The sequence below is a fragment of the Oryctolagus cuniculus genome, chromosome 15, assembly GCF_964237555.1.
Source record: "Oryctolagus cuniculus chromosome 15, mOryCun1.1, whole genome shotgun sequence".
In the NCBI taxonomy this organism is placed as follows: domain Eukaryota; kingdom Metazoa; phylum Chordata; class Mammalia; order Lagomorpha; family Leporidae; genus Oryctolagus; species Oryctolagus cuniculus.
Genome location: NC_091446.1, coordinates 82,702,356 through 82,725,474, shown reverse-complemented (window position 1 = coordinate 82,725,474; position 23,119 = coordinate 82,702,356). Strand labels below are relative to the sequence as shown.

Sequence of the window (23,119 nt, the reverse complement as noted above, 5' to 3'; positions counted from 1 at the left end):
TGTGTCCGTGGCCACGTGGTCTCTCTTGCAAAGCAATCTGGATTTACAATCATGGGGGCTCCACACTAATGTCCCAGAGCAATCTGGTCACCTCCCCAAAGTCCCACGGCAGCTGGTGAGGCCAGTGGAACATGTGTGCAGGAGGATCATGTGGTGAGCCAGGAAGCAGAGAGAGTAGCTGGGCCCAAACTCGGGCTTTTATGACAACCTGCTTTCGAGGGCTCCAGAGGTCACATGAGAACCTCCTTTCTGGGCCAGACCTAAGACCCTCCCACTGGGGCCCAACTCTTAGAGGTTCTACCACCTCCCAAGAGCACCCTGGGGACCAAGCCTATAACATCCGGGTCTCTGAAGGACGCCTAAACAGATCTGCAAATCAAGCAGGGACAGCCCCTGGCTTTCTGGTTTCTGCCTGGCACAGTCGGAGCCCCTGCATCCAGAAACCAGTTCACCACTACACTTAACTCTGCCTTTTGTGTTTTCTCATTTGAACTCAGTTTCCTTTTTTAAAGATATTTACTTATTTGAAAGATAGTGATAGAGCGAGGAGACACAGAGAGAGAACTTCCACCTGCTGGTTCACTCTCCAAATGGCCTCAATGGCTGGGGCTGGGCCAGGCCAAAGCCAGGGGCCAGGAACTCCATCTGGGTCTCGCACATGGATGGCAGGGGGCCCAGCAACTTGGTTATCATCAGCTGCTTCCCAGGTGCATTATCAAGGAACTGGATCAGAAGTGGAGAATTCAGGACTTGAACCAGCACTCCGATATGGGATACAGGCATTGAAAGTAACAATTTAACCCCCTGCACCACAGCACCTGCCCCTTATTTTGTCCTCTGATGACTGTGACGGAGGATGGCATATTCACCTCCACAGCTGCCTGATGAGTCAGCAAAGTCAAGTTTTGCTGGAAACACAGAATTTCCCTGTTTCTGGCATGGCTTATCCCAAGAGATTAAAAATCAGGGGTAGGTGTTTGGTCTAGCATCTCACATCAGAGTGCCTGGGCTCCGTGCTGTGCTCTGGCTTCTGATGCCAGCTTCCTGCTAATGCAGACCCCAGCAGGCAGCTGGATTCAATGCAAGGAGCCCAGAACTCCACCCAGGTCCTGTATCTGGGTGGCAGGAACCCAAGCACTTGAGCCATCACCTGCTGCCTCCCAGGGTTGTGCATCAGCAGGAAGCTGGAATCCAGATCAGATAGGAGCTGGGATTCCAACCCAGGCACTCTGATTCAGGTACAGGTGTCCCAAGCTGCACCTAATGCTTGCTCCCCAGTTGCCATTTAACCTGGTTAATAGCGCTTGATAACAATGAAACAACTGCAGGTGGCAGCCACAGCCCTGCCCCTATTGTTCTCTTCTTAAACAGCAGCAGAACCGCTGCTCCCACCCATGGATCCCGTGTTGGGTGTCAGGAACTGCCTCTTTCATTGCTTCAACAAGGACCATCATGAGGACACATCGTTGGTCCGTTGGTCGGTTTCGTCCGTGTGTGAACGTGATGCTGTGCACTTCCATGAACCGGGATGGTGTGGCTCAGTCACTGATGTGATCCTTTGAGGGGACCAGGAGACGCAGCAGACACTGGATGGATGAGGTTTGCTGCCAGCGTTACACACAGAATGCTGGTTTATGGTGAACTTTTACATAAGGAGAAGGAGTACACTGTAAAAGAAGGCTGACGTGTCAGTATGGTAAACACTAAACCAGGAACATAGGTGTTGATTTTATTATCAAGTATTATGTGCTGTGCATAATTGTATGCAGGGTAGTGTTTTGTTTTTTTTTTTTTTAAGATTTTATTTATTCACTTGAGAGGCAGAGTTAGACTCTTCCATCCGCTGGGTCACTCCCTAAATGGCTGCAGTGGCTGGAGTTGGGCCAATCCGAAGCCAGGAGCCTCCTCCAGGTCTCCCACGTGGGTGCAAGGGCCCAACCACTTGGGCCATCTTCCACTGCTTTCCCAGGCCACAGTGGAGAGCCAGATTGGAAGACGAGCAGCTGGGACTTGAACCAGCACCCATACGGGATGCCTGAAATGCAGGCGGAGGCTTGGCTTATACCAGCATTGCCACACACATGTGTAAAGTGTGTTGTGCTGTGCTGTTGCAACAGCTACCATGACACTAGGGGATAGGAATAGCTCAGCTCCATTATAGCCTTGTGGGACTGCTGTCTTTGTGTGGTCCATCGCTGCCTGGGACATTGTGGTAACTGTATATGTCGCGACTCCTCCATGGGTCCAGCACTTTCTGGAATAAAGTCCAGAAGAAAACAGACAGGTCCCTGTCCTAAAAGAGCTGATATTGTAGTCAAGGGAAGGCAGACAATGAACGGGGAGCTGTGCCTCCAGTGAGTCCAGGGTTAATGTCTTGAGAGAGAAAGAAAAAAAAAAAAGCAAAGAGGACAGGAAGCAAGGACTGTGAGAGCAGGTGCACGGTGAGAGGTTGTTCAGGTCGTTCAAGGCAGGATGTATTGAGAAGATGGCATTGCAGTAGCAGCTTGGGGGAGCATGGGAGTGATGCCGGCCGAGGCTTGGGGAAAGGTCTGTTCACACAGAGGAAATGACTCCGGGGCAACTCGGCTCTCTGGGGACAGCAAAATGGCCTAGAGCAGCTAGGATGGAGCACAGTGGAGAGAGCAAGTGCAGAACCGTGGGCATCGTGCTGGGGCTGTCTTGCAAAGAGCACAGGCATGTAAAAGAGGGTACATCCAGGATCTGGTGGAAGAGCAGGACCATTTGAGTATCCGGCCACTCCAACTCCTGACTCCAGCTTCCTGCTAACAGAAGAATGGGTAATGAATACCAACAAACAGGCAACTTGCGAAAGTTGGTTAATAAGTGCTCAAAACTGTCTGAACCTTGCCAACCACCAAAGAAAAGTTACTAGAACAAAATAGTGTCCACCTATCAGAATGACAGGTGATGGGCTGGTCGAGGACAGAAGTCAGGAGCCAGGAACTCAATCCAGATCTCCCCCATAGGTGGCAGGAACCCAGTGACTTGAGCCATCCCTGCTGCCTCCCAGGTCGCTGCTGGCAGGAGGCTGGAATCAGGAACTGGAGCTGGGAATCGGACCCAGGCACTCCAACGTGGGATGTGGGCTTCCTAACCTGCATCTTAACTATGAAGCCAAACGCCCACCCCCAGGAGCTTTTCTGAATGGGAAGAGCAGACTGTACAACAGTGCATGTGAGACCCCGCGTTTGGAGAGACAGCTCTCGACTTCCACTTCTCCTGAATGCAAACACACCCAGAACACTCTCGAGGGAAATTCTCCACAATGCTAACAGTAGCTCTCTTGGAACAGTCCGACCATGGTATTTTTTTCTTTGCCTCTTTGCATGTTCCTTTTTTTTCTACAATGAAGGTGGATTGGTTGGGGTGGGTGCTAAGTTTCTTAAACATCAGCCAATACATGCAAACATGTATGATACATGAATATACTCATGGGAAAAAATAAGGCCTGGTCTATTTGTAAAGATGACAGTGGAGATGGGATAAAAGCTGCACATCAGTCAGGCAGAGCTGGCCGCCATACACTGGGCGGTGGCCCTCATTCCATCTTCCTGCCCCCCAGCCTGCATGGGCACCTGCACACCCCTGCTCCAACATCCGTCTCCCCTCACAAGTGCCTGCCTGGGCTGCTCTGGGGCAGCTGGCCACTGCCTTCCTGCTAGTGCCTGCTGAGAGGCAGATGGGCTCCTTGTAGCAAGGCTATGGGGCTGATACCTTGGAGACCTCTCTCCTGCTTGAGAACCTCTGCACTAACCCAGAAGGTGGCCTATCCCACACAGCTGTGCTTCACTGGGCAAGGTGCCAATTACCGGAGGGACACCAGCAGGGAGAACTTGATGGTCACAGGGTTGCACACAACAGAACCTGCTGGAATTTTATTAAAAAAACAAGAACAGAGCCCCTGAAGGACCCGCATCTGCCTCACTGCCTGACTCTGGATTGATTTCCAGTCCCCAAAACCATGAGCAAATAAATGACTGTGGTGCAAGCCACCTAGTCCGTTCTATTCTGTCCCAGCAGCCTGAGCAATGCATAGCTAATACACGAGGTGGTTCTGCCCGTCGCCACTCCTGAAAGGCCATCCTGAGGGTGAGCAGGGATTCTTCAAAGGAGATCATTCTTGAGCAGCGTGAAAGAAGGCTGGGATGACACAGCAGGGAGCCAAGACTGAAGACTCTGGGCCAGCATCGTGGCACAGCATCACATAGGGGTACTGGTTCAAATCCCAGCTTCTCCACTTCTGGTCCACCTCCCTGCTGATGCACCTGGAAAGGGCTGGGCCCCTGCCACCCATGTGGGAGGCCCAGGTGGAGTTCTAGGCTCCTGGCTTTGACCTGGCGCAGTCCCAATTGTGTGATCATTTGGGGGAGTGAACCAGCACATTGAAAATCTCTTTCTCCTCTCTGTAACTCTGCTTATCAAGTAAATTAAAAATAATAATTAAAAAAAAAAAGAAGACTCAACAAGAGCTTTAGAAAGTTCAAGTGGACTTTAGGAACCTGAACTTTAGAAAAGTCAAAGTCAAGTGGACAGAGCCACATGGCTTGTCAAGGGGAAGCTGTGCTCCCAGGCCAAGGGTGATGGATTGGAACACTGCTGCTCTCTCCTGCCACACTCTAAAGGTGGTGCCAGCTGGGCCACAGCTCCAGGCCTGGTGGGCCGGGGTGGGGGGCGGGGCTGATCCCTTGGGCTGTTCTTACTCCTTCACAAAACCCGGCTTCATGACTTGGCTGTTGGGGCTGGCATTTCTGGACTTCCATTTCTTTGTGCATAAAATGAAGTGAGGGCCGGCGCCGCGGCTCACTTGGCTAATCCCCCACCTGTGGCACCCGAACCCTGGGTTCTAGTCCCAGTCAGGGTGCCGGATTCTGTCCCTGTTGCTCCTCTTCCAGTCCAGCTCTATGCTGTGGCCCGGGAGTGCAGTGGAGGATGCCCCAGTGCTTGGGCCCTGCACCTGCATGGGAGACCAGGAAGAAGCTCCTGGCTTCGGATCAGCACAGCGCACCAGCATTAGCAGCCATTTGGGGGGTGAACCAACGGAGAAAGGAAGACCTTTCTCTCTGTCTCTCTCTCTCTCTCTCACTGTCTAACTCTGCCTGTCCAAAAAAAAAAAAAAAATCAAATAAGAAAATCAAGTAAGAAGGTGTCACATGTCCAGCACAGAGTGGCGGCTCTGTGAAGGGCAGTGCTCTCCTCCCCCACCCTTTCAGGTCAAGGGGAAATGCAGTTGGGGTGGGGACAAAGGTAAACACTTATTTGGGGTGGAGGCTTGCTTTATGAATCATCGTAACTCAGCTGAACGCAGCCCTCTGCAAACACTTGAGGTGTTCTTGGCGTGTTACTTTCTTGAATGATGTTGCATGGTGCTGGTGGCGGGGCGGCGGGTGTGTGTGTGGGTGTGTGTGTGTGTGTGTGTGTAATTGTCCCTTCCTGTATAAAAGTGTGGCCTGACTTGTCCTGGATGCACCTGTCTGTAAGGAACCCTGCTCACCACAATGGTAGGTAACTGAGTGGGTACATAGAGACCAGAAAGGAGGGGGGAAGTGTCTTCCTTACTTCACTTCTACTTGTACTGGAGCGCACAGGGTGCATTTAATGGTGAGTGGACCTAGTTAGGAATCTTCCGCATGTGACTTGCAGTTCAACGTGTAGAGTAGAAAAAGGGTCTGGGGACTCTGGGAAATCCTAACGAGTTCCCTAAGATCTGAGTTGCTTTAGAAACTCTGGGGTTCAGTGAGGTCTCTGGTGTCTCTGATTCTTGGGGCCTATTTGAGTGGCTGGTGAGATGGAATGCAATGCCGGACCAATCATTGCACCATTTTATAGATAAACTGAGCCTGGGGACTGGAAGAGACTACAAGCCTATAGGGGAGCTGAGTGCAAAGCCAGGGGTTGCTCTCTGCAGCAGGATCGCCTGGGAAACCTCAAAAAATACTGACAGGGCTGGCGCCGCGGCTCAGTAGGCTAATCCTCCACCTAGCGGCGCCAGCACACCGGGTTCTAGTCCCGGTCGGGGTGCTGGATTCTGTCCCAGTTGCCCCTCTTCCAGGCCAGCCCTCTGCTGTGGCCCGGGAGTGCAGTGGAGGATGGCCCAAGTGCTTGCGCCCTGCACCCCATGGGAGACCAGGAGAAGCACCTGGCTCCTGCCTTCGGATCAGCGCGGTGCACTGGCCACAGTGTGCCAGCCGTGGCGGCCATTGGAGGGTGAACCAACGGCAAAAGGAAGACCTTTCTCTCTGTCTCTCTCTCTCTCACTGTCCACTCTGCCTGTCAAAAAAAAAAAAAAAAAGTCATTCCTTGCCAGATTAAAGAGGTCTATGCTCCACGTGAGTGACTCCAACACAGGCCCTAAAAAAAAAAATACTGACAGGAGCTCCCAGACACTCGGATGTAATTGGTCTGCAGTGAAAACAGGGTTTTTGTTTTTTAACATTTATTTACTTATTTTAAAGGTCAAGGTCTACAGAGAGAGAGAGAGAGAGAGAGAGAGAGAATCTTTCATCTGCTGTTTTACTCCCCAAAGGGACTGGGCTAGACTGAAGCCAGAAGCCTGGAACTCCATCCGGCTCTCCCATTGAGTGGCAGGTGCCCAACTACTTGAAAGGCCACCCTCTGCTGGTTTCCCAAGCACATTAGCAGGGAGATGGATTGGAAGTGGAGCAGCCAGGACTCAAACCATGCCCCTGTGTGATGCCAGTATTGCAGATGGAGGCTTAACCCCCTGCCCCACAACACCAGCTCCTATCTTATTAATTTGAAAGGCAGAGTGACAGAGAGAAGTGGAGAGACAGAAAGAGCTCTTCCATCCATTGGCTCACTCTCCAAATATCTGCAGCAGGCAAGGCTGGGCCAGGCAAAGCCAGGAGCCTGGAGCTTCATCTAGGTCTACCTATGTGGGTGGCAGGAACCCAGGCACATTAGCAGGGAGGTGGATCAAAAGTGGAGCAGCTGGGATTCGAACCAGCACTCTGATAGAGGATGTCCCAAATAACACCTTAACTTACTGCACCACAGTGCCAGCCCCCAGATCCCTTAGTCCGTGAACTCATGAATGCTCCACCCACATGACCTAATCACCTTCGGGTGGGTTCCCACCTGTTAGTGCCTTCCCATCTGGGTTGAATTGTTACAGGAGTTTGGGTGACGGCATTCAAAGCATAGCATGCACGCAAGACAAACTAACTTTTGGGTCGGGCCGGGGAGCGGGCTGTTTCTGAGACACTGTCACCTGGGTAATGCACCCTCTTAGTAAGGTGATCTCGCGTGGGTCACTGTCATTCAGTCTCGTGCATCTCCAGCACCCCCAGGAGTCACATCCTGCAAAGTCTTCATCTCCCTGAGTGCCCCAGGTCCTGCCACCACCAGCCCCGCCCACTTGCCAGGTGCTTTTCTGAATCATCCCTGGTTCTGAACCAGCTCTGTTCTTGGGCGAGTGGTGTTTTTCCATTTCCCACTGCTATGGGGAGGAGTCTTTTCTGAAGATCAAGTCTGGGAAGTGAAGAAGTGAAGAGTGGCATTGTAAACGGTGTTAAGGAGATTGATGCACGCTCTCAAATTGCGTGCCCTAACCACTGTTCCAGCCGACTGGCCCTTGTGCCTCTCACATCTCACCCATGCGTCTGTTTCCCTCCGGGTGTTATAAATTAAATGGTTATTCTCGCCATACCATTATGGTTCTATTTTATACGCATTTTACATTTTTTTTTGTTTTGTTTTCAGTAAGTTGAACTTTTTCTCGTGCTTGCTCATCATGTTTCTTTGTGTCTACGCATGGGTGTGAAATGCCTTATTTTTTAAAGATGTACTTATTTATTTGAGAGGTGGAAGTTACAGACAGTGAGAGGGAGAGAGAGAGGTCTTCTATCCACTGGTACATCCCCCGAAAGGCTGCATCGGCTGGAACTGGATAGATATGAAGCTGGGAACCAGGAGCTTCTTCCAGGTCTCTCACATGGGTGCAGGGACCCAAGGACATGGGCCATTTTGTACTGCTTTCCCAGGCCACAGCAGAGAGCTGGATCAGAAGTGGAGCCGCTGGCACTCAAATCGGCCCCCATATGGGATGCCAGCACTGCAGGCAGTGGCTTTACCTGCTATGCCACAGAGCCAGCCACAGGCTAACAACTTTTAAGTGTCACAAGTTTTAAGGATTCTGCAGAAACAACAAAAGAAGAAGAAAAATCCTGTAGTTTAGAACGCACAAAAGTTTGTGCATTTTAGTTAATGTACTTTGTAACCTAAGTTATTGCAGGATAATTCTGTCATGTATCCTGTTTGTATTTGTTGGTGTAGTTCTCATGACAGACTACACACGTTTTTGTCAATCTGTACTTTTTTCAAATGTTGAAAGCCTTATTTTTTAATTCTTTGCATTTTTCAATTACAGAAAAGCACTTCGAGTTTTTTTATGTGTGAACATTACATATAAAGCCTTTAAAACACATAACTTTAGTGCAAAAACAGAAAGTACGAGGTGGGAGTTGTGGCACAGAGGATTCAACTGTGGATTACCAGGCCAGTGTCCCATGTCCAGTGCTGGCTCGGGTCCAGGCTGCTCTGCTTCTGACCCAGCTTCCTGCTAACGCTCCTGGGAAGGCAGTGGAAGGTGGCTCAGGTACTTGGGCTCCTGCCACCTATATGGGAGACCCAGGTGGAGTTCCTGGCTCCTGGCTTCAGCCTGGCCCAGCCCCTGCTGTTGGGGCCGTGTGAGGAGTGAACCAGCAGATGGAAGGTCTCTCCCTATCTTTCTCTCTCTCTCTCTCTCTCTCTCTGTCTCTCTCTCTGTCACTCTGCCTTTCAAATAAATATTCTTAAGTACTCTCACCCCATCTTTGTTTTAGAAGATTCCTGGGAATTATCGTTTTAAAGTTAGTTTGTGTAGTTTATCTAGGAAAGATGACAAGCATAACCTGATCCTTCTCCTTGTCCTTGATTTCAGCCTAGATCAGTTGGTCTGTTCATACAGTTGCCAGCGATACCTTTGTCATCTAGAAAATGAAAAAAATCATCTGATCCTCATGCTCACAGCTTTGCTTGCACCTGTCTTTCCTCTGGGACCCCCAGCTGACCCAGCTGGCCCCAGAAAGCCCCAGCCAGAGTTTCTTCCCCTTTATCTCTTCCTGAAACTCTTCCACCCCTTCTCTCTTGCAGATTCTTGCTAAAAACGACCCTACCCAGAAAGGCTTCCCTGACTGCTCTGTGATAAGTAGCACATGGGCATCATAGCTCCAGGACCTTGAACTCACAACTCAGTCTTTCTTTGGCTCATGCTCTGGACTTGCACAGGTCTTGCTCCATGAGGGTGGCAGCTCCATCTTCGCACACCCGCCAGGACCCAACCCTCTGGGTTCATTCATGCTCCTTCCTCGCTCCTCTTCATGTTACAGAACACTCTGCTGGGCAGCCTTGTGGTCTTCGCCAACCTCTTGGTGTTGTGCAACACGCAGTGCTATGTCGAACTCTACGACAAGAACCCGGAGGATCCCCCTGATGGTGAGTCCCCATTCTCCAGTGTTGATTATGTCACTGCAGCCTGGGAGATGTGACCTGTGCACTGGTGCTGAACACCTTTGAGTCTGCATAAGAAAGAGGGTCAGGGCAAATATAGATGGTGTCAAAAGGATTCCAACTTAACCCTAGCTGGGTGAGAGTTGACTTTTTTCTTCTTTGGAAACTTACGAGCGCTCAAGTCCCTTCCAATATATGACCAGGTAGGTAAATGAGAATCGCTGGGCTCTGAGCTACACATTAAAAGCTCCTTGATGGGGCCAGCGCCGCGGCTCAGTAGGCTAATCCTCCTCCTGTGGCACCAGCACACCGGGTTCTAGTCCCAGTCGGGGCGCCGGATTCTGTCCCAGTTGCCCCTCTTGCAGGCCAGCTCTCTGCTGTGGCCCAGGAGTGCAGTGGAGGATGGCTCAAGTCCTTGGGCCCTGGACCCACATGGGAGACCAGGAGGAAGTACCTGGCTCCTGGCTTCGGATCAGCACGGTGCGCCAGCCGCAGTGCGCCGGCCGCGCCGGCCATTGGAGGGTGAACCAACAGCAAAGGAAGACCTTTCTCTCTGTCTCTCTCTCTCACTGTTCACTCTGCCTGTCAAAAAAAAAAAAAAAAAAGAAAGAAAGAAAGAAAGAAAGAAAGAAAGAAAAAAAGCTCCTTGATGGGGTGAGCATTTGGCTTAATAGTTACACTGTGGCTTGGGACCCTGTATCCCATACTAAAGTGCCTGGGTTCAAGTCCCAGCTCTGCTCCCAATTCTAGCTTCCTGCTGTTGTGCGTCCTGGGAAGGCAGCACATGATGGCTCAATTCACTGGGTCCTTGAAGCTCACGTGGGAGACCTGGATGGAGTTCTGGGCTCCCAGCTTTGGCCCTGGGCCACACCAAGGTTGCTGTGGGCCTTTAGGGAGTGAATCAGCAGATGGGAGCACCGTATGTCACTCAAAAATAAAATAGAATAAAATCTCCTTGTTTGACTGTAAAGTGGGGCACAGCCCTGGGTCAGTGGCTCTGCAGGCAGATGTGGGAGTCTGCACTTCTCATGCCACCCCAGGTGATGTTGGCAACTGGTCCTTCCGGGACACTGGGACCACATGGACACAAAGCAGAGGATTGTACCCTTGGTTAAACATTTGAATTCTTGGGGAGTTTCTTTCTTTTTTTTAAAGATTTATTTATTTTATTTGAAAGTCAGAGTTACACAGAGAGAGGAGAGGTAGAGGTAGAGAGAGAGAGAGAGAGAGAGTGAGTCTTCCATTTGTTGGTTCACTCCCCAGGTGGCCGCAACGGCCAGAGCTGTACAGAACTGAAGTCAGGAGCCAGGAGCTTCTTCCAGGTCTCCCATGTGGGTACAGGGGCCCAAGGACTTGGGTCATCTTCTACTGCTTTCCCAGGCCATAGCAGAGAGCTGGATCAAAAGTGCAGCAGCTGGGTCTTGAACTGGTGCCCATATGGGATGCCGGCACTGCAGGCCAGGGCATTAACCCACCACAGGCCAGGGCATTAACGGCACCACAGCACCAGCCCTGGGGAGTTTCTTAAACATGTGGTGGTGGCCTGAGCTTCACACCCAGAGACTCTGATTTCCTTGTTCTGGGGTGGGTCCCTCCCAGATGTAAATGCTTTTTTTTTAATTTCAGATTTTCCATTATCTATTTTATTTATTTGATAGGCAGTGGAACAGGGAGAGAAAGAGACGGAGGAAGTGAGCTTCCAAACCCTGACTGGTCCACTCCTGAGAGAGCCCAAATGCCCACCTCCAAGTGTTTGATTAAAAAAAATTTTTTTTTATCTTATATATTTTAAAGGTAGAGTTACAGAAAGAGAGGAAGGGACAGAGAGAAAGTGTGAGAGTGGGGAGAGAGAGACATTCCACCCATTGGTTTACTTCTCTGAGTTTCCCCATGTTGAGTGCCAGGGGCCCAACTAACTGAGCCATCTTCCACTGCTTCCCCAAGCACATTAGGAGGGCGCTGGGTAGGAAGTAGAGCAGCTGGGACTCAAAGTGGCACCCATGTGGGATGCCGGCCTCTCACAGGTCCCTGTAGGTGGCTTTGAAGTGCCCCGTATGTGTCACATGTTCACCCAGGGTTAGGGACCGCCGATGCAAAACATAGGGAGGTGCTGTGCTGAGGTATTTCTGCAGAGAGAAGCCAGCAGGAGAGAACTTGGTCCCACAGAGCCCCATGCTTGTCCTAGCTGTCTGATTAAAGAGGAGGGCTTTATATCTCCAAATGTCTGTCCGGAAATAAAACCTGCAGGGATTCAAGCTTTGTGACAAAACGTCACCAACGGCAGGTTCTGCACGGCAGCACCTTTCCCGGACACCATGGTCACATGGCAGGGGGCTGGCCTTCCTGTCCTCATGTGCCCTGCTCCCGCCAATGCTCCCGATGACGTCGCTTGTGTTGTCTTAGAATGCAGGGACCTCGATGGAGTCACACACAAGCTGAACGTGCCGTGGATGACCGAGAACTGTTACAGATGTAGTTGTGACGAGACTGGGATTCATTGCTGCAACACGTAAGTCACGTGGGTAGTGGCGGAGAGAGGAACAACACCGCTCCTTCTTTGAAAACCCTGTTATTTTGGGGGGTCCTTGATTGTTTTAAATAGGCTTTTTTTTTTTAAGAGCCTCTTAGATTCCCAGCAAAATTGAGCAGAGCTAGAGCGATTTCTCATACACCTCTGCCCCCATACATGCACTGTCTCCCTATTAGCAGTGTCTTCCACCAGCGGTGCATTGGTTACCGACCTCACACGGACTCATCCTTGTCACCCAATGGCCACAGTTCACATTCACTCTTGATGTGGTGGTGGGGGTTGAGGGATGGAAGTCATTTTCAGTCCTATTTCTTTTATTCTTTATGTAATTAATTACACAGAGAGAGACTGAGACACAGAGAGGGAGAGAGATCTCCCGCGTGTCAGTTCACTCCCCAAATGCCTTCCTGCCAAGACTGGGTCAGGGAGCCAGGAATTGAATCCAGGTCTGCCAGACTCCCATGTGGGTGCAGGGACCCAAGGACTTGAGCTCTCACTTGCTGTTTCCCGTGGTGTGTATTGGCAAGAAGCTGGAATCTTGAACTGGAACCCCGACCCAGGCACTCCACATGGAATGCAGGTGGTCCTGGGGGTATCTCAACCACTAGTCTGAATGCCCACTCCTCTCTTCCTTCTTTGGCTTGTGGTGGAATACACAGCACATTAAACGTACCGTTTCAGCCATTTGTAAGTATACACTTCAGTGGCATCAAATAAATTCACTGTGTTGTGCTGCCACCACCCCCACTACAGCACCCTTCATCCTGCAGAACTGGGATTCTGCACCCAGTCAACACTGGCCTCGCAGGGGCTGGTGCTGTGCTGCAGCGGGTTAACACCCTGGCCTGAAGCGCTGGCATCCCATATGGTCACCAGTTCAAGTCCCAGCTGTTCCACTTCCAATCCAGCTCTGTGCTATGGCTTGGGAGAGCAGTAGAAGATGGCCTGAGTCCTTGGGGTCCTGCACCCATGTGGGAGACCCAGAGGAGGATCCTGGCTCCTGGCTTCAGATTGGCACAGCTCCGGCCGTTGCAGCCATCTGGGGAGTGAACCAGTGGATGGAAGACCTCTCTCTCTGTCTCTACCTCTCTCTGTAACTCTGTCTTTCAAATAAATAAAATAAATCAAAAAAAAAAAAAAAAACACTGCCCTTGGGGCTTGGCAAACACCATCTGTCTCTATGAATTTGACTGTTCCAGGCTCCACATGTAAGTGGAATCATGCACGTGTTTGTCCTCTTGAGACTGGCTTCTTCACAGAGTGTGGTGTCCTCCGAATTCACCCATGTTGTAGCCGGTATCAGAATTTCCTTCCTATTTGAAGGTGGACTAACACTTCATTCTGCACATTTTGCTTAGCCATTCGTCTGCTGGTGTACATTTGGCTGCTTCAGTTTTATTTCCTTTATGTTGCTTTTGGAACTTGGTCTGTGCCTTCTCTTTAAAAAGTATTTGTTTTATTTATTTGAGAGACAGGCAGAGCGAGCTGCCGCCTGCTGGTTCACTTCCCAGATGTCTGCTACGTCTGGGATTAGGCCAACAGATGCTGGGAGTGGGAACCAATCCATGTTGGTGGCAAGGCTCAGCCACTTGAGCCACCGCTGCTGTCTCCCAGGGTGTGCATTCTCGGGAAGCTGGAATTGAGAGCAGAGCTGGGCTTCAACCCACTACTCAATTGTGCGATGCGGCCACTAAGCCCTCAAATGCCCACCCCAGTTTCTTTATTCTTTGTATAAAAGATTTATTTATTGGGGCTGACGCTGTGGTGAGTAGGTTAAGTCTCCACCTGCCTTGCTGGCATTCCATGTGGGCACCAGTTCAAGTCCCAGCTATTGCACTTCTGTTCCAGCTCCCTGCTAATGGCCAGGGAAAGCAGTGGAGGGTGACCCATGTACTTGGACCCCTGTACCCACATGAGAGACCTGGAGGAAGCTTCTGGCTCCTGGCTTCGGACTGGCCCCGCTCCAGCCATTGCAGGCATTTGGGGAGTGAACCAGTGGATGGAAGATCTCTCTGTCTCTCCCTGTAACTCTTCCTTTCAAATAAATAAATTTTTTTTTTTTTTTTGACAGGCAGAGTGGACAGTGAGAGAGAGAGACAGAGAGAAAGGTCTTCCTTTTGCCGTTGGTTCACCCTCCAATGGCCGCCGCGACCGGCGCGCTGCGGCCGGCGCACCGCGCTGATCCGATGGCAGGAGCCAGGAGCCAGGTACTTATCCTGGTCTCCCATGGGGTGCAGGGCCCAAGCACTTGGGCCATCCTCCACTGCACTCCCTGGCCACAGCAGAGGGCTGGCCTGGAAGAGGGGCAACCGGGACAGAATCCGGCGCCCCGACCGGGACTAGAACCCGGTGTGCCGGCGCCGCTAGGCGGAGGATTAGCCTAGTGAGCCGCGGCGCCGGCCCAAATAAATAAATTTTTTAAAAGTATTTATTGAAATACAAAATATAAAATATAATTTATAAATAAATTTATAATTTATAAATTAAATTTATAAATAAATTTTAAAATATTATTTATATTTTGTATTTTAATAAATACTTTTTAAAAATTTATTTATTTGAGAGGCAGAGTTACAGAGGGCAGGGAAGAGAGAGAATCTTTCATCCCTTGGTTCACTCCCCAAATGATTACAATACCAAGGGCTGGGCCAGGCCAAAACCAGGTGCCTGGAACTTCATCTGGGTCTCCCAAGCACTCAGGTCATCTTCTGCTGCTTTTCTAGGCCATTAGCAGAGAGCTGGATGGGAAGAGGAGCAGCTGGGACTTAAACCGGTGCCCATATGGGATGCCAGCGCCGCAGGTGTCACTTTTCCCTGCTGCAGCACAGCACTGGAGACAGGAAAGCCTATGCAGCGGTCGATGTTATTGGAGAAGCTGGCCCAGCCATCGGTGCAGCCTTGGCCTTGGCCACTAGGAGGAGCAGGTGGTGCTGGATGTGAGGTGTAAGGAATGAGGGCGCAGCGTGTGTACCTTGTGCTGTCAACCCTGTGTTGTGCTGCTGGGAGTTCTACCCACGTCAGCTCAAAGGTCATGCAAATGTGTTCTGCTGGGGTGCTGTGGACACCAAAGTCTAGTATTAGGGAGGAGAGAACACAAAATACCCATAGGTCTGTCCACACCAGCCACCCTACTCCTAGCCCCCTGCCCTAGTCCATCTGTCATCCACATCAACTCTGGCCTGTGGTGTTTCACAAGCACGTGAGTGGCCTTGACGGGAGCACGTGTGTAAAGCAGCTTTCCCACGCTTGCTGGTCACAGAGTTCTCTGGGAGGCCAGGTGAAATGCAGATTCCTGGGCCCTACCCCAGAGCCTCTGATCAGAATCCATAGGGGAGAGACCACGGAACCTGAATTTTTTAAAAAATATTTTTATTTATTTGAGAGGTGGAGTTACAGACAGAGAGAAGGAGAGACAGAGAGAAAGGTTTTCCATCTGCTGGTTCACTCCCCAGATGGCCGCAATGGCCAGGATTGGGCAGATCTGAAACCAGGAGCCAGGAGCTTCTTCCAGGTCTCCCACATGGGTCAGGAGTCCAAGCATTTGGACCACCTTCTTTTGCTTTCCCAGGCATATTAGCAGGGAGCTGGATCAGAAGTGGAGCAGCAGGGACTTGAACCGGCGCCCATATGGGATGCTGGCGCCACAGGCAGAGGTTTAGGCTACTATGCCGCAGCGCCAGCCCAAGCACCTGCATTTTAACCAGGGCCTCCAAGAATCTGATGACAACTCCAGGGAGTAGGGGAGTGATCTTCTGACCCAAACCAGAACACTTGAATCTCATGAAGTTCTCAAGGCTGGCAAGTGCCACTCACATTGTGAAGCAGGTGCCAATGCTAAGTACGTACTGGAACAAAAGGCATATGGAATGGGGCCTCCAGCTGGCTGCCCGCCCAGAGCAGGCTCCCAGGCATCCACTGGCTGGGGCAATGTGTGTTCCAGTTGAATCTTGATGTTGTGGCCCCAGAACCTTGAATTCGCCCTTGTGTCGAGTGTCAGCAGGACCCTGGTGTGCCTGGCTAGGTTAAGGGCTGGTGAACTGTGCCTTACTCCCACCGAGGGCATCCCCATCCCATCAGCGCTGTAGCATCACGTCCCATCGATGTGACCCTCTTCTAAGGTTCCCATGGACCCCGGGTAGAAAGCAGGCAGGGCTGCCCCGGGCAGTGAGGTGAGAGGAGCCACGATGCAGGCGTCTCAGTGAGCTGAGCCCAAGTCTCCAGTCCTTAGTGTGCTCGCTGTGAGGCCCCAGGTGAGGTTGACTCTGAGTCTCAGAGGCCTCTCTGTAAAACAGGTGGATGTGAGAATTAATGAGATCCTGCACATACATCATTTACCTGGGCTAGCCATTGGCTTTGGCAGGAAAGGAAGAAACATACATGATGTAACCCTCCAGGGGCCCTGAGGGAGGGGGAGAAGGGAGGAACAGACACCATGCAGGTGTCAGCTGCTGATGCATCTGCTGAACTGGCCTGACCGAGCACTCTGAATTTCAGTGCAAAACAGGCTGCTCCAATATCAGTTCCCTGATTGGTCCACGTGGAATACCTCGTTAGCAACACAGACACCAGAACTGCAACATGATGACCCGGGTTAGGATGCACATAACCCACAGTAGAGTACCTGGGTTCAAATCCCGGCTGCACTCCTGATTTCAGCTTCCTGCTAATAGGGGTTCTGAGAAGCAGCAGGGCAGAGCTTGGGTCCTTGCTGCCCACGTGGGAGACCCGGACTGAGTGCCTGGCTTCAGGCTTTGGGCTTACTCAGCTCTGGCTTGTTGCATGCATTTGGGAAGTGAACCAGCAGGTGGAATCTCTCCCTCCCCCCATATCTCTGCCTCTCAAAAGATAAAAATCCATTTCCTCAGCAAACACGTCAGACCTTCTCTGTGTCAGTTCTGAGCACCCTGAGCCTGGAATGGCAACTAGCACGTGGTTGGGGTGAGGGTGCCCTCTCCCTCTCTGCTGCTATGTTGCCTGTCCACAGGAAGTATGCTCACTTCTCTCTACTGCTCAGAATCAACCCCTTCCCTGGAATTGCTCCATTGCTTACCAAGTTCGTTTTTCTCATGAACTCCTCTCTCTCCCTCTCCTGACCAGAGCAAAATACAGATTTTGATTAAACTTTCTTTGGGAGAATTTCCTGGATCCTTGCACCTTACTAGAGACACAGGTAGATTTCCAAGTGGCAGTAGCAGTGGAGCCTGGGGCTGGAGGCCCAGGCAGAGGCTGCCCCCATCAAGGGGTGGGAGATCTCCTGGCCTCCCCACCTCCCAGCCCCTGCTCTCTGACCGCAGCGAGGGAGTGAGCTGTGGAGGCAAAGGCCCAAGGTCATCCAGCCCCCAGTGCTGAGACACCCCTAATGTTCCAGTTTTCCCTTCTCATTCTCTCTTTAGCTGTTTCAGCTACAGAATTGGGTCAGATTTAAATGAAAATATGCATCCAGTAATATGCCCTTTGCCACTGCAACTTGTACCTGCACGCAGACAACAGAATTACACAATTTCATTTCCTACTAAAAACTTGTAAAAAAAAAAATCTCACCTAGGGGCCAGCATTGAGATGCAGCAGGTTAAACTGCCACTTGGGACACCCACATTTCATACTGGAGTGTTGTTTCCAGTCCTGGCTGCTCTAGTTCCAGTACACTTGGGAGAGAGCAGATAACAGAGCAAGTGCTTGGGGTCCTGACTCCCATGTGAGAAACCCAAATGGAGTTCCAGGCCCCTGGCTTTGGCCTGGCCCAGATCTGGCTGTGGGGGCATCTGGGGCAGTGAATCAGCAGATGGAACCTCTCTCTCTCTCTGTTGCTCTGCCTTTCAAGTAGATGAAAACCAACAGACTTTAAAAAAAAAATCTCTTAATCAACAACCACATTGCCTTTTAATGTTTTTTATTGTGGTAAAATCTATATGACCAAACATTTGCCAGTTTCACCACTTCAAAGTGTACAATTCAGGGCCGTGAAGTTCATGCACAGCCAGAGGCACCCATCACCACCATTTCTAGAACTTTCCAGGGACTCCAAACCGAAACTCCCCATGCATGCAGCCCTACCTCCCCCTCCTCCTCCCCCAGTCCCTGAGAACAACTAATCTACTGTCTCTGTGGATGTGCCTAGTGTAGATCTTTCTTGGAAATGGAATTGCACAACGTTTATCTTTGTGCACTCTGTGTATTTCGCTCAGCAGCATGTTTGCAAGGTTCATCCGTGTTGCAGCCTCTTTCAGTAACCCCTTCCTTTTGAAGCCTGAAAAATATTCTGTGTTATCGGAATAGCCTATCTTACTTCCGTTCCTGTGCTGACGGACCTGTGGGTTGCCTGCACCTCTTGGCTATAGTGGGTGCTGTTCTACAGTATGGTTGAGTCCCTGCTGTCAGTTCTTTGGGAGCGTGTACCTGGGGTGGAGTGGCTGGGTCTCATAGTGTGTATTTTCTTTTTAACTCTTTGAGAAACTGCCCATCTGTTTTCCACAGCAGTCACGACATTCACATTCCATCCTGTAAGCAACCATATTTTTTAACTTAAAATATTGTTGGATTCAATTTTATCAGTAAGCAGTCTTTTAAAAAAGTTATTTATGTATTTGAAAGGCAGTTACAGAGAGAAAGGGAGAGAGAGAGCAAGAGAGATCTTCCATCCAATGGTTCACTCCCCAAATGGCCACAGCAGCCACGCTGGGCCAGACCAAAGCCAGGAGCCAGGAGCTTCTTTCAGCTCTCGGGCCATCTTCCACTGCTTTCCCAAGTGCATTAGAAGGAAGCTGGATTGGAAGTGGAGCAGCCAGGACTTTGAACTGGTGCCCACATGGGATACTGGCATCACAGGTAGTGGCTTAACCATCTACACCACAACACTGGTGCCCAAACAACCATTTTTAACATTAAAAGTTTCAGTAATAATTTCCCAAGTTTTCAGTATAAAACATAGTAATTACAGCACTATTGGAAAGTATAGGAATAAAATATATTTATAATCCCACTGCTTGAAGGTGATAACGATTAATATTTTATCCTGATTTCCTTCCAACTCCCTTTTTTGTTTTTAAAGATTTATTTATTTATTTGTAAGGCAGAGTCACAGAGAGGCAGGTGGGAGGAGAGGGGGAAGAGAGAGAGAGGGAGAGAGGTCTTCCATCCGCTGGTTCACTCACCACATGGCCACAATGGCCACAGCTGCACGGATCCGAAGCCAGGAGCTCCTTCCGCATCTCCCACATGGGTGCAGGGGCCCAAGAACTTGGGCCATCTTGTACTGCTTTCCTAGGCCATAGCAGAGTGCTGGATTGGAAGAGGAGCAGCCGGGTCTCCAACTGGCACCCATATGGGATGCTGGCGCTGCAGGCGGTGGCTTTACCTGCTATGCCACAACGCCAGCCCCCCAACTCCTTTCTACACATTTTTTTTTACATGACAGATACCAAACTCTAGGTTGCAATTGTGCAGTCTGGGTTTTCCACGCAATAGTCTAGCAGTAACACTCTCACACCTCATCGAAACTCTTGCAAACATTCTCCTATACTTCAAGCTAGTCATTCCTTAGTCTTCAAACAGATTCAGTGCTGAACCCCGGCACTGAAGTCAAGTCTCCAGCGCTTGCTTCCACTCGCATACAGCACAAGCCAGCAGGAGATTGGTGTGCGAGTGCCCTGACACCACTGGCCCAGGGGGAGCGCCATCCTCAGGTGTCTTTGGAGGAGTCAGGCAGTTGAGATAGAAGAAAGGCCCTGGCTTTGTTGGTGGCCAGTTGAAAGGAAAGTGAGGGTCATCTTTTGTCACAGAGGGCGGTGGGGAGTGGCTGTGTGTATGCACCTTTTGGGCAGAGACAGTTTAAACTTAGGGTTTACGCATGAGCTTCAAGGGACCAATGGGCCCCCAAATTATTTGCCCCACTGAATGTGGGGGTGAATATTCTGAGGGAGATGGTCCCCAGTCTTCAACTGCTTCCTGGGCCCCATGACCCCAGCCTGGAGTGGCTCTCTTTGCTCCTGTGGGTTGAGATGGCTCCTCTTCTAACTTCCTTCCTGCCAAGCTTGGGACAACCTGACCACTTCCTGAACAGGGACACCAGGGACAGCCAGGCTGGAGCCACCTGCCTGGCCCCAGAGCAGCCCAGGCCTGCCTCTGGGGCTATCAGAACTCCTGGCCATCCTGGGCAGGCCAGACGGACTGTGCGATGGATGGCAGGGATGGTTTGTATGACTCTGCAGAATGGGCAGGTGCAGGTGCCTGGGGGCCGTGCTGTGGGGCTGACAGCAAAGGGTGCCCTCCCATTGATGATGGCGGTTGCAAAGTGGGGGGAGAGGATCCACTGCAGTGTGGCCCTGGCTGGGCTGGGGTCGGGGTGGCATGGGGGGGTCTTTTCCTGTCTAACAGGGCTTGGTTTTTCTCGATGACAGTGCTGCCATCCCTGGAGGTTTTGATACCACAAAGTGCAAGAAGATCTTCCACAAGGACACTTGCAGCTACTCTGTGGTGGAGCTGGAGAACCCGGACAAGGAATGTCCAGTCAGCTCGTGGATCCTGTGAAGAGCTAGCGGGCCCAGGTCCTCCTGCGGGCCCGGACAGCCCGATGTACAGCCCTGCTTATCAGTAAAGCATGTGTGGACCAATCACTGGTCTGTGTATGCATTGATTGTGCATTTTAAAGCATGCAAACTGAAGAGATGAAAAGTGGAATAAAGGTTATGCCCGCACGCAGCATCCCCCGTCCCAGCGCCGGGCCACCCCTGTAGTTTCTGCCTGCGGCCTGCTCTCCGCTGGGCAATGAACACAGTCTATGCGTCTTTGCGATGAGATGGATCCTTTCCCTGTTTGGGGGTGTTCGTGTTTTTCCTCCCTTCCCCTTCATGGGCGAGGGGCCTCTCTCTCTGCTGTGGCTCCCTACGGGCTGCTGTGGTTGCCTGAGGATAGAGCAGGTCAGAGCAAGGCAGCCGGGAGAAGTGTCCAAGACCTGGTGCAGCACAGAGTGGAAGAGGCCAAGGCTGAGAGGGCGTGGCCTGAGGGAGCTAGGGCTGAGGGCCCAAGGCCTGGGGGAGCCTGGGCTGAGGACCTGGCCTAGGGAGCCAGGGCTGAAGGGGCGTGGCCTAAGGGGCAGCCCAGGCTGAAGGGGCGTGGCCTGAGGAGCCGGGGCTGAGGACGTGGCCTTGAGGGAGCCAGGGCTGAGGGGCGTGGCCTGGGGCGGCCAGCCCTGCTCAAAGACCGCTGAAAACCACACTGTCAACTTCTGTTCAGCCAGGCCAGGCGGTGAAGGGTCACTGGCAGGGTGTACGTGACAGGTCACCAACAAGCCACTGGCCATCGGCCTCACAGTGTGTGGGCAGCTGATAAAGAGCGTTCTCTCCCCTCTGGCCCGGCCCCATCTGTGCAAACAGGTGCGCGGACGAGCTGAGCAGTGCAGCCGGGCCCCTCCGCGTCTTTGTCCACACTAGATAGTGACTTTGGTTATGTCCAAGCCTCCCTGCAGACCCCACACCTGTGTCACAGGCACAGCCGCCATGGCTGCCGACCTCCCCTGGGAATGCTGTGGGCCTCTGGAACATTCCCCTACTGAGCCCCTCTCCACAGCTCCCCTTCTGTATCCCCACCGGTGCCTCCGCCACTTTCTACTCGGGTTGCCTTGCCCCTTGTAGGAGCCGCCATGGAGTGGGACCCATAAGACCCCCTTTTGGGGGCCGTCATTGTGGTGCGCCGGTTCGAGTCCCAGCTGCTCCACTTCCTATCCAGCTCTCTGCTAAGTCCTGGGAAAGCAGTAGAAGATGATCCAAGTCCTAGGGCCCCTGCACCCACGTGGGAGACCCAAAAGCTCCAGGCTCCTGGCTCCAGCCTGGGCCAGCCTTGGCCATTGAGGCCATTTGGGGAGTGAACCCGCAGGTGGCAGACCTCTCTCTCTCCCTCTCCATAACTCTGCCTTTCAAATAAATGAATTAAATTGTTTTAAAGCTCCTATTACGATCTTCAGCTTGTCTGGGAAAAGTGGAAGCAGTTGGCAATGAGTGTGGAGCCCCCCCTAGGCATCTGGCTACAAACACACTCAGAATCCCAACGTGGTAATGCCACCCTGGGAAGCTGGTGTGAGGAGGCACTGCAGGGAGGCAGGGTGTTATATATTGTTAGCCATCACAAAACACACCGAATGCCGGAATAAGGGGAAGGGTTTATTGGGGAACATCCAACAGTCCGGAGTGAAGGGGCAGCGAAGGGAAAGAGAGGAGGAGACTATAAGAGAGAGTCAGAGAGGAGGGAGAAGAGAGATGAGAGGAGGAGAGGAGCCAAGAGAGGGGACAAGAGAGAAGAACCGAGAGGAGAGCGAGCAGGAGAGAAGAACCAAGAGACCAGAGGAGGAGGCTAGAGACAGGAACCAAGAGAGCAGGGAGCAGAGCCAAGAGAGCACGTGTGCAGGAACAGGCCCTTTTAAAACTTTGCCCGAGGGCGGGCAGGGAAGCAGGAGCAGGGAATCCCATTAGGGTGGGGGTGGAGCATGACAACAGAAGTTGGGCCATGTGGCCACCTGGCTTTCAGCCATGGTGGCAGGGGCTAGAGCCTGGGATGTAAATCAGGGTATAGATCGCGCCATAGATAAAACTAACATAGATAACACCTAACACTGGGTGTGCAAGATGGCCCTTAGGGAGCAGCTAAGCATGCCTTGGGAGTGGTTCCAGGGAGTTGGAATTTGGGCTGATATTAGCTATTTACCCTATGCCCCTCACACAATAGCTCCCCACGCTCTGCCTCATGGAGCCCCTGGGAACCATCATGCCATGCTCCTTTCTGGCTCTAGGAATTTGCTCTGGTTTCTGCATGGGAGTGGAATTACACAACTGTCCACCTTTTGTGTCTTCTCACACTTTTGCATCTCAATGAGAAAGCCTGTGAGGGCATCTGGTGAGAGAGAACCACTTAGGATCCCATGCTGGGTGCAGCATTTGCCTTCAAAAACAAGAAACCTTGGCGTCATTTAATTTGATTTATTCGGCGAAGAAGTCAAAGGACACTCTAAGGGCAGGCAGCAAGGGTGCATCTGCGCTCTGCGGCCTCTAGAGGGCAGCCAAGGGCTTCGGG

At 51.6% G+C, this 23,119-nt stretch overlaps 1 protein-coding gene across 1 annotated transcript; it reads left to right on the top strand.

Moving 5' to 3' along the window:
- The first annotated feature begins 5,379 nt into the window (after positions 1–5,379).
- On the top strand, positions 5,380–20,670 carry LOC100342987 (beta-microseminoprotein). Its single transcript, XM_070058114.1, has 4 exons — positions 5,380–5,519; positions 9,408–9,513; positions 11,932–12,037; positions 20,455–20,670. Exons 1-4 carry the CDS (start codon positions 5,517–5,519, stop codon positions 20,582–20,584), a joined length of 345 nt encoding a protein of 114 aa, XP_069914215.1. The 5' UTR covers positions 5,380–5,516; the 3' UTR covers positions 20,585–20,670.
- The last annotated feature ends 2,449 nt before the right edge of the window (positions 20,671–23,119 follow it).